This window comes from Pseudorasbora parva, chromosome 20 (assembly GCF_024679245.1).
Source record: "Pseudorasbora parva isolate DD20220531a chromosome 20, ASM2467924v1, whole genome shotgun sequence".
Classification (NCBI taxonomy): Eukaryota; Metazoa; Chordata; class Actinopteri; order Cypriniformes; family Gobionidae; genus Pseudorasbora; species Pseudorasbora parva.
Genome location: NC_090191.1, coordinates 28,419,031 through 28,431,381, shown reverse-complemented (window position 1 = coordinate 28,431,381; position 12,351 = coordinate 28,419,031). Strand labels below are relative to the sequence as shown.

Below are 12,351 nucleotides of genomic sequence, written 5' to 3'. Positions count from 1 at the left end.
CAAATATTTATCTTTTTATTTATCAAAATTACTAAAACGAAATGGTTACCACGAAAATACCAAGCAGTGCAACAGTTTTTAACAAAATATAATATCACTAATAATAATTATGATATCAATAATATTATGAAATGTTTCTTGAGCACCAAATCAGCATATTAGAATGATTTCTGATGGATATTGTGACACTAAATACTGGAGAAATTATAGTGAAAATTTTAATTTGCATCACAGGAATAAATGAAATGTATTAAAAATACATTACAACGGAGAACAGTTATTTTATTTTGAAATAATATTTCACAATATTATGTTTTTATGTTTTTACTGTATTTTTGATCAAATAGATGCAGCCTTGGTGAGCAGAGTCTTCTTTCAGAAACAATAAAACGTTTTACAGACCTCAAATATTTGAACATTAGTGTTTTTTAAATATTATATTTAATAATTAGCTTTAATATAAAATGAATCTAACTATTATTATTATTATTATTATTATTGATACTACTATTGCAATTGTACTGTCAGTACAAAATATTATCATCATCGCCATATCTAGTATTACTATTATTAGTATTATTATTATGGATTACATTTTTTTCTTTCTTTTCTTTCTTTTTTCTTTTCTCTGTCAACATAATTATCATTATCACTCTTTTTGTATACCACTACTGTTATTATTATCATTATTATTAATGTTATATATTATTGATATTACTATTGCCGTCAGCACAACTGATCACCATCTTTAGCATCATTATTGTTATATATAAATATTGACAATTGTTTAAAATTATCATCATTATTAATATACATGCTATTTAAATGCTTCTATTATTATTTGTCAGTTCTGCTTATATTTGTTTTATTGCTGTTACTGTTACTGCTGTTTTTAAAAAAAATTTATTTATTATTATTATTATTTTTTATTTTTATTTTTTTTTATTATTTTTTTTTTTTACCACTACTGTTATTATTATCATTATTATTATTAATATTATCTATTATTGCTATTACTATTGCACAACTGATCACCATCTTTAGCATCATTACTTTTATATATATACATATTGACTTTTATATATGTATGTGTATGTATATATATATATATATACATGCTATTACTATTTAAATACTTCTACTATTATTTGTCAGTTCTGCTTATTTTTGTTTTATTGCTGTTACTATTACTATTGCTTTTTTGTGTGTGTGTGTGTGTGTGTGTGTTCTGTGTTTACTCTGTTGTAAGTTTTGCACTTCTAATAAAAATTAAAAATAAAAAAATAATTAAAAAAATTTAATCTAACTGCTACAGAATAGCCATACCCTGATTTTATTCCCAAACATCCCAAAGGAAGGTTTTGTCAGAGTTAACTCACCTCTGTGGACAGATTTGTCCCCAAAGTGCAGCCAAGCAAACACAAAATCATTTAATTAAAGCACTTTCTGCCTCTCTGTAATTGGTCGATATATATCAGACATCAATCCACAAATGGACACACCAATAGCCTCTTTATATGTTTTTACAACAAAACTTGGTCTAGTAGACTAACATAAATTCAACTTTTATGTTCTAAGAGAGAAAGTAATACGGGTTTGAAAAGACATGAGAGTGAGTAAATGATGACAAAATTTTCATTTTAGGTGAACTATCCTTTCAAGAACCTGCTCACTTAGCTGAATGATACAAGTACTCTTCAAGTAAATTAGCACAGACTTTCCTTAATATAAAGTCATATGCTATAAAATGGGCCTGTCACAGGCTGTCATGTTCTTGATGGAGAGCACTGGGTGACAAATCACCTGCAGATAGGTTTGACGCGGATCTTCAATATGTACATGGCAAAGATGCGCTGAGTGTTTAGATTGATTTTATGTCCTTCCAGATAGAAAAAAATGATAAATGGAAGCTCTCCACTTTTATTGCATTTGCAAATCTGGACGACAGACACAGGCTCAAATGAATGTTCAGACATTAGATATGCACAGCAGAATCTTTAAATAGGCCTTTAGAACAGCACACAATTCCAAAAAAATATATTTTTTTTGCTATTCCCGGATGGTTTACAGCCCTTGTGTTTGTTTGTGTCAGCATAAACTATAAAACGCTTAACTTTAAGAGATAAGGCTATAAACAACCTCTATATAACAGTGCTGAAATAATAGCATACCCTCTGACACCGAATATACGAGTATTATATTCGGATATGAGTAATGCCCAAGTCATAAAGAGCTCAGCATCCCACACAGCAGTGTAATATATGCCATTATGTCCATGCCACCGGCTGCGTGTGTATCACTACATTTGCATTGCTTATTGCTCCTAAGGTGCTGCACATATTAGAGAGAAGGATGCACATTTTTAACAAACTGAAAGGTCGCAGCTGTTTGTTATCAACTACCAGCCATCAGTCAGAGTTTTGATGCGCTAATAATTGAGTTGAGAAAGCTTTCTAAATTTGAGCTGAATTTATTCAAGCCAATTTAAATCAATTTCCTTTCATGAATTAAAAACGAGCAAACTCAAAAACAGGCCCTAATCATTATTAAAAGACTACTGACATTGTAAATGATTGCCCTACACTGTTTTTGTCTCTCCGATACGCACTCATGCTGGTGGTGAAGGTCTATCCATCAAGCTGATGGTTTAGCGGCTGAAGATTGGAGGTAATTGTTTCTCAGGCTGGTGTGGTCATTAAGAGTGAAGCAGACGGCAGGAGAGAAAGCTGCACTCTTCTGTGCACTGAGACAGCATTTTAACTGCAGGTAAATACAGGCTTTTTACAGAGCTGCTCTGATTCTGCTCAACAAACCCTCCATCAGCCCATCAACACTCTGAGATGTGACGAACAGCTCTGAAACTGTCAAAACCCTGCTAAGAGTGTGTATCGTATGTTAGCCTGATCGAGTAAATGGGGACTGTGTGCAGGTGTTTTAGAGGCTGTACATTCTATTATTGTACTAGACTATTGTAAAGTGCCCATTAGCACTCATTACTAGTGCTTGTTACTGCTGTTTAGATTTGAACATCTAAGCATTAAAGTTCAGCTCATCACCCACCATTTTAGACATGGATGGTACCTCAAACTGTGGCAGCTTTGTGAGGAAAGGTGTGCTATTATTTTTCAGATGTACAATTATAATTTGCCACATGATGAAATGTGTCAAGTCACCTTTATTTATTTAGTGTTTTTAGGGATGTAACGATACCATCAGGTCACGATTCGATACATATCACGATACAATATTATTGCGATATTCCAAGACATATGGTAAAATGTTAATAAAATATGTACTGTTGATTAAAAAAATAAATTTATGATTATATTGAGGCTGGAAATGAATAGGCTTGGACTTGTTCCTGGTAAACCAATACACATAATGGTGATACCAGAATACAAATATTCATGATTCTGAAGCTGAAAATACAAATTACTTTTTTGCGAATATACTTGCACTCTGTCACTGACTAGATAAATTTAAAATAATTTATTCCATTATCACAGGTAACATAAGACATTTGGTATTATCAGGAACCACAAATATTCCCAAAATTGCATTATTTTACATTATATACAACATTATATAGCAGTTTAATGTAGTACTGACACTAAAACTTCAAAAAAACAGTAATTTTAATTTTAGGTTAAGTATACACAATACAAATTGAAACTATCCTTGACGCAATTTAGTATTGCGATATATTGTGACACAACATATTGTTACACCCCTATGATTTATACAATACAGTCTGTTTTAAAGCAATGATAAACAGAAAAATAATGATTCAGTGATGCAAACAATTCAATTCTGTTGTAAAGAAGCTCTAAAAAGACCATAGTCACTGACACTGAGCGGTACGCAAGCAAAGATTTGCCATATATGTGTTTGTGTACAGTACCTGCTCGTTAACTCTGCTGTGGGACGGCCCATGGTGGATCAGTATCTGGACTATGTCCACGTCACCTCTCCATGCGGCCAGATGCAGAGGAAAACAGCCCTTACTGTCTGCCACATTAGTGGAGGCTTCAAACTGCAACAACTTCAACACCACGTCCCTGAGAAAAAGACAAATAAGAATGGTTTCATGTTTTTGTAATTGTCTGGGCGATTTTCGTTCTTAAATAACGAAAGTCCCATAAATCTTCTGTGGTACCATTTAACTTCGCAGGCACAATTATGAAAATCTCATAAATCTTCAGTGGTACTATTTAACTTCGCATGTACAATATGAAGGGGGTAATTGTGCTCTAATCTTAATAATACATAATTCATGTTATGCTAAATCCCTCTCCTACTTCGGGCTGATTCTAACGGTAAATGTTTAAACCACCCAAAAACCTTAAATAATTCCATCCCTGCTTTTAAAAAAATCTGCCTAATCTGACACCGCCCCATCCCATAAACCCCTCACTAATCAAATAAAACTAAAGCTACCCTAATATAGCTGTATCCAGACTCACAAACCCTGCTCTAATCGGACACCCCCCCCCCCCCCCCCCCCATTTCATAAACCCCACCCTAATCTGACGTGATGTATGGATTACACCTCTGGAATCTCAAGTAATCCTGACGTCTAGCGCTTTCCCTTTTTAAATCCATAACACCATGTTGGGGGGGGGGGGGGGGGGGAGTGATTGTCTGATGTTCTGAGGTGAATGTGTGCAAAGCTTGTTATGTGTAAGCAGTCATTCAATTGATTGAGGATTTACACTTCGATTCAGCTTTTCGCTTTTCATGGACCTGTAAATGAATTCGAGAATTCGAGCGTGTTACCTGTGTCCGTTTAGAGACGCGTGGTGCAGAGGTGTGTATCCTGAGCCGTCTGCACAGTTCACATTGAGGCCTCTCCACATACTGCAGAGGAGAAGAGATATTGCTCAGTACAGATCAGTGAACACACAAAAAAGACATCAGTACAAAACTAATAAAACACAGACAACAAAACCATATACAGCGTATTTATTTCTTTAAAGAGCTGATCTGAGAGCTGATACAGCAGAGATTGAGTAAACTACACTCATGCCAAGATTGCTATGAGACTCTTTCGTTTCTCACGATCTCCAGAGGACCTTAAGTGCTGCTTAAAGACACACACACGTTTACCTCAATATCTAAACGGGGAAATACTATGGAAAAAGGGTTCACACTTTTTGTTGCCAAGTACTCCGAGTATGAAGAGGAACTCTTCTAAAAAAAAGGCAAAATAAAAACATCTATTAATATTGTATGAACATCACAAAGGAAGGGAAGCTTCCACTAAACTATGCCGTTTTCGTTTTTTTTCCTTCTTCTTCTTAAAAACTAGGTCCATCAAATATTAAAGGGTTAGTTCGCCCAAAAACAAACATTCTGTCATTAATTACTCACCCTCATGTCGTTCCAAACCCATAATACCTTAGTTAATCTTCGGAACCCTAATTAAGATATTTTTGATTAAAACGGAGAGTGCTCTCTGACCCCTCCACAGACAGCAATTTAATTACCACTTTTTAAAGTTTAGAAGTAGTCAAGACATCCTTAAAATTGTCCATGTGATTACAGTGGTTTGACCCTTAATTTTAAGAAAGGACGAGAATACAAACAAAATAACGACTTTATTTAACAATCTTTTCTTGTCTGTGCCAGTTTCCTACGCTGTTGACATAGTGTAAACAAGTGCAGGACTTCAGAGATCTACGGCAGAACGCCGGCTCACCATTGGCTAGCTCCTGCGTCAGCATCACACGCATATGTTGTGGTTCTCACGTGAACAGCGTCGGCCAATGGTAAGCCAGCGTTCTGACGTAGCAGAGAGTAGCGGAGCAACTCTATGTCAAGGAGACTGACACAGGCCAGAAGAAATTGTTGAATAGTCGCGAGCATGTTGAATAGTCGCAATTGCGAGCATGAAAAACCAACTCAAGTTAGGCCAATTACATCGTGTATAGAGTAGGTGGACGGGCTTAACATAATGACGACAGAGTTGTGACAGTTCCGAGTTATTTCTTGCTACTTCCCTGCTAACAAAGAATTACACTGAAGTCATTCTTAAAAAAGGAAGATGTGTTCAGTGTTTTGTCGACTGGATATGGCAAAGGTTTAATCTATTAACTAGCCCCACTGGGGGGAAAACGCATGGGACTCAGCCACAACCCGCTTGTGATTGTTGTCTTACCACTGATAGCGCACTGGTTGGTCATAGCCCTATCCTATTGCGTGCAGAGGGAATTTGAAAGACAACCGTTTATCCCGCCCCTCGGATTGAGCCCGGACTAGCCAGACCCACATCAAGATGTTTGGTCTGGAAACTCACCATTGACAGGGCTCAATCCGAGGGGCGGGATAAACGTTGTCTTTTAAATTCCCTCTGCACACAATAGGATAGCGCTACAACCAACCAGAGCAACGAAGGTTGTTGATAGATTAAACATTCACTGTATGTGAACTCCGAACACATCTTCCCTTTTTAAGAATGACTTCAGTGCTGTTATTTGTTCTTTTCTCAGAGAAAACTCCAAGCCTTCCAGAGTTGCGGTAAAAGCCGATTCGAATTTCGAAAGACCGCCTTTCGCCAGCTTCCGTGTTTACTAGTCTAGTAGCACGCAAGCACAACTCTGCAGTCACTATGTTAAGCCCCGCCCACCGACTCTATACACGATGTGATTGGCCTGACCAGAGTGTTTTTTTTTTTAGCTCAGAAGTTTATTGAGAATTGCTAGACGACACTCGTGGCAGATTAGATTTGCTGCCGCTAGGGTGCGTCTAGATTTCTAGGCTATAAACCTATCCATCACAGAAAACGTTCTGCATTTTTACATCTTCAAAATGTTTTCCTCATGAGAACCAAAGACTGTTCCCACAAGGTCCTGTACCACACACACACACACACACACACACACACATGTTAATACTTGAGAACAGTTCCAGTTGAAGTCCATAACTAGAGCATGAGGAGTCAATAGTACTGATGTCTAGACTGATAAGTAGACTCATCCCAGGCAGACATGAGGAGGACAAGGCCACAACCCACAGTGTGATTCACAACATGACTGACCAATCACAGGACACACACACAGTGTCCCATGCTGCCATAAATAGACATTCCAATAGTCTGCAGAAACAACATTAGACAAAGGAGCATGAGAAAACTTCTTAAGCTTATTCAGAGGACAACAACTGAGAGTGTGTTAGACTATGAGAGAGAACCAGAATGATCGGGACTCTTAAAAGGAGTATTTTGAGTTCAGTACAACACAACACAACACAGAAAATCATTGTGCCTCAGCACCTCAATACATTTTATTTATTAATTTACAACTAGAAATTCATTACACATTCATAAATATATACAATTTTGTTTTTCTGTGAAATTTTAAAAGAAGATATATATTGAACCATATTACCATTTAAAATTTGTAATGAATGCTCATTAAGTCAAAAATCCAGTAATATTGTGAAATATTCAATTTACAATAAATTGTAAAAAGAAAGTGCCACATAATCATTTTAATATGCTGGTGCTAAAGAAACATTTCTTATCATTATTAATGTTTTAAAAAGTTGTGTTGCTTAACATCTGTGTGGAAAACAGAGGATTATTGCAGGGTTATTTAATGAATATATAGTTCAAAAAACAGCATTTATTTGAAATAGAAATATTTTTTTAACATTATTAATGTCTTTTTGTCACCTTTGTCACTTTTAATCAATTTTATGCATCTTTGTATTAACAAAACAAAAATATGAATTTATTTTCCAAACTTTTGAATGGTAGTAAGAACAGCTGTATGAAATAATAATAGAACAAAGAATAATAAATAGAACAATTGTCATTGGCACATACCGCCAAATGTCACTTTTGCTTGCTTTTATAAATACAGGGACGAGTCAAAAATATTTTCTGGGCTAATTGACAGAAACCACCTTTAAAGCTGAACTTGCATTGAACCCAGAACATTTCTTAATCTCTAGTCAAAGCGAGTACAACAGACACCATCAACATCAACCTGAGAGTCTATCAATCAAACGATCAGATGGGGGATGGGGGACCCTCAAAAATTCACTTTCATTCCAAATGGCTGCCTTTACTCCACACATACCAAATGAGCTGCTCAATTACGCACAGATGTCATGCAACTCAGCATTTGTTTGCATCTGATGTGTCTTTGAAGGACCTCTGTGCGTCAGTACACATCAAAGGAACAACAGACAAGGTACAAATTGAGTTAAAAGCATTAGGGTCGAGCTGCAAAACAAGGCCGTTTCTCAACGAATTAGGCAACTATGCAGGGTATTTCCTCCAAATAGTTAGAATTAACTACGTCAAATGTTTATTCCCTCTACATTCAGCAGAGGTCACAGTCTGCGGCAGCGTGGCTGTGATGTGGCTGGATGAATGTCTCATGCTGATGATTCGGGTGAGACAGAAAGACTGCGATAAAAGTATAATACTGTGACAAATGGGAATCTGAACATATTTTCCCTCTCTTGCACTCAGAGCGAGGGAAAGCCCTGCCTTTGCTGTGAGTGTATGACTCATCCTGTGTGTGGAGAGCACCGGGGTGCTGCACTGCATACAGTATATCAGTATCACCCAACCTGACACACACACACACACACACACACACACACACACACACACACACACACAGTAGCACAGAACTAATTGGCATAGCTATACACTGGAATCTTGAGTAGTTGGAAGCGCATGAGGGAGGGTTATTGATGAGGAGGATATGAATAGATGTGAAGTCGAAAAGAGAGAGATACAGAGTGACAGACAGAGAGAGAGAGAGAGAGAGAGAGAGAGAGAGAGAGAGAGAGAGAGAGAGAGAGAGAGAGAGAGAGAGAGAGAGAGAGAGAGAGAGAGAGAGAGAGAGAGAGACTTAAATAAGCTCAGACTGAAAGCTGACAACTGCTCTCTAGACACAGTCACAAAAACAAACTTAAAATATCTTACACAGACAAACCACCCTAAAAAACAATTCATCATTTTGCACAAAAATCAAGCATCTGCGTTAGTTCAGGCAGGCCACGTAGTCAAGCTCCGCTATCAGCTGATTAGGAAAATTCCAATCCCGCCCATATCAGCTGATCCAATTCCCATGCACTCAATTGGCAACTCTCAAACAGGGGATCTTTCTTAAGCATATAGTTCAGTCTGTCTGCTTGCTGCTATCAGTGCTTGCTGCTTGGCAACCCAGCTCCTCCTTAACTGTGTTTAACTTATTCAATGTCAATTGTGTCATTGGTGCATGTTCTGTTCTAAATGGGAGATTCACGATGCCTTCCTAGTTTGGAAATTTGGGAGGTTGTCCCCAGAAGCTGCTGCTCCCTGTCTTGGCTTTTCATGGAGCTCATGAAAAGAATTGGGAATTTAGAACAGAGCCATACAGCCAAATGTGAATTTATGCAAAATAGGCAATAAAAAGTTATCTAAAAGTTTGTCTATGGTGTTTTTGACTCAAGTGGACCTGTCTGAAATACGTTTTTTGTCGCTAACTCACCAATTTATGTGATCAAAAATAATGTAAAAACAGTAATATGAAATATTACAATTTAAATGAACTGTTTTATATTTTAATACATTTTAAAATATGTATTAAACCCATTATTGACCCATGCTGGCAAAATGAGCCGCAATGAGCAAATGTTCTATTGTCATAACAACATTTTAAACACAATTAAATGTATCTAATATGATAAACAGAGCTACATTACCTCATGCTCATGACTGGAAAAGCGGAAATATCGCCGGCGACTTTGTCCTGTCATAATAAAAGTCCTGCCACCTATGAGTCGTGTGTTACATAACAATCGCTCCAGCGGCCTCGCTCAGCTCCCTCAACACTCGGACCTTGGGCCTGTACCATGAAGCTGGTTTTGCTGGCTAGCCAGATTTGTTTAAGCTTAGTTTGTGCCAATCCTGGGTTTTAGGTACCATTAAAGTGGTTTGGCTTTTAGCTGTGTTCATCGCCATAGTAACTTACGCTAAACAGCTAACCTGCTCTGGGGCAGGTTATGTTCTGGATAAGAGATCTCAAACTGAAACTGTACCAATCAGAGTAAAGTGACACATCTCTGATGCAATAAAGCCACTCCCCCTGTTTCTGCTCCAAATTAAAGGTCACTACATAGCAAATGGTTTTTAAAGACTAAAGCGTCTGGCTTTTAACAATGCTTATTTATAAAAATAATAATTTTGAATGATTAAGATAATTTATGTAATTATTATACCCTAAATCAATTACACATTTATAATTTTAGTTTAATCAATAATTAATAGGCACTATGCTAAAATTAATATAAATAGCCTACAAGTCATACAAATAAGCTTTAAAATCAATAAATAAAACTTTTAAAAAAGAAGCTTACTGAGCTTAGATGTTCAAATTTCTCAATATCAACTAAACTAACTTCATAACTTTTAATTGCATATTATTAGGGTATAATAATTTACTTGCATACTATTTTTCCTTTAAGTTGTCCTCTTTCATAGACAGCTTTTCTCCTTGCTGTTTTTTTTTTTTTTTTTTTAATTCTTGATTTTTCAATCATGTAATATTCTGCAAAAGAGAGAAATTAATCTCACTGCTTGTCTCGTGAGAAGTGAATTTCAGTTCCACAGCGTGTGATTGGCTGTTCACTGCTGATGTCACAGCTAAACTCCTGAACTCAGGATCAAAGCCTGAGTTGACAGAGAAAGCTGATGATCAGCATCATGGGACCAACAAAGCCTTAATACAATTGTTTGGTTTTGTCAACTCAAAACTAATCCTGTAACCCTGAGTTTGTTAAACTAACATCATGGTTCAGGCCCCTGCTCTGCTTCATAAAGTAACGTTAATAATAACCGCATCCATGAACATGATTTCTGCCAGAGTCCTATCCCGATTCTTTTCCACCTGCTGTGAGTTGAAGACCACATTCTGAGCTCAAACTTGGCGTCATCAAACGATACCTTTGTTTTGAATATGCGCCATCTAGCGGACAGAAAAGTTACATAGTGCAGCTTTAACCAAAAGTTCACACAACAGAAAATGTTTGCGTAAATACTCTCCAAGATATATTTTGAAATACTATCTGTGTATATGTGTGTATTTGGATCATGGATCTGAGGCGTTTTTTCTGACGCGATTCGGATCTGTCAGCCACTGTGAGTAAGATCTTTTTAAATGGACAAAGGAAAGGTACTGCTCTCCTAAAATGTACAAATAATTGTTTAATTGCTAGAATTGGGATCTCTAGGTGAGGGCTTAATTGACTCTTTGTAAAAAAAAAAAATCAATTGCTTTCAAAAAATTTCATTTGTTTTGCCTGTAGCTTGAAATTATCCTGTGCGCGTTCGGACTTATTTAGCCTAAACGGGTCACATATAATTTATTTCTGTAATGAAAAGTAAAAAATTTAGCATCATTATTCCAGGCTTCAGTGTCACATGATCCTTCAAAAATCATTATTATATGATTTGGTTCAAAATTTTATTTGCTCTAATTATTATCAATGTTGAGTTGCCTGTTGATTCGTTTATTAATTAAAAAAAAAAAACATTTATGTCAAAAAGAAATCTTTTGTAATTACACATTTTAAAAAAACATTTAATATTTTTTAAAAGTCTTTACTGTCACTTTTGGTCAATTAATGCATCCTTGCTAAATTAAAGTAATACTGTCTTTCAAAAAATAAATAATAATGCACTTTTTTTTTAAAGAAATGTGAGTGGTGCATACATGCTCAGTTATTGATTCATTCACTGTAGTGAATGTAAGAAATTAACTACGTGGAAAGAGTGACTGAAAATGAGTGCATTCAGATGATATTGCATTGTTTGTATGACGTAACAAACATTTTGAAACCTAAACGACAAAAAAATCTAGTTGACAAGCAAATCTGAACATTCTGTTTTTTAAAGAAGACTCTCCACTTATACTACACACTATGTATGAATGTGTGAATTATAGCATATTCTCAAAAACAAAAACAAGCATTCAATGTTTTCCAAGATACGAGACATTAGCATATTTAACCTCTCTGAGTGAAAGATGTGTCTATTGCGTGCATGAAATACGATGCCTTGATAATGATTACTTGAGATATCAATACTGTCTATGACAGTGCAGGAAATGTAAGATGCGATCACATTAACATTGATTGGCGAATTTTCGCAGATGAAATACAGTAGTTTCAATAGGAATACGTGCAAACAGGAATTTCACAAAAGATTTCCTCACACAGATTTACCCACAGTTTTGAGTTGGCCATGTTGACCAACAAAAAGCATGGTTTGATAGTGACTTCTGTGTGAGCTGTTCAATCTACACTATTGCCAGTAAACAATGGAACTTTTTTACCGTGAAATTGTGTTAATGG

At 36.0% G+C, this 12,351-nt stretch overlaps 1 protein-coding gene across 5 annotated transcripts in view; it reads right to left on the bottom strand.

The window, feature by feature from the left end:
- Window positions 1-12,351, bottom strand: part of anks1b (ankyrin repeat and sterile alpha motif domain containing 1B) — a 209,080-nt gene that overhangs the window by 151,992 nt on the left and 44,737 nt on the right. For all 5 annotated transcript variants that reach the window (XM_067427655.1, XM_067427659.1, XM_067427652.1 and 2 more), the window contains exons 2-3: window positions 4,777-4,857; window positions 3,902-4,058 (exon numbers count right to left, since the gene is read on the bottom strand). In XM_067427655.1, the coding sequence (XP_067283756.1) occupies window positions 3,902-4,058; window positions 4,777-4,857 (238 nt within the window). The remainder of the gene's footprint in view (window positions 1-3,901; window positions 4,059-4,776; window positions 4,858-12,351) is intronic.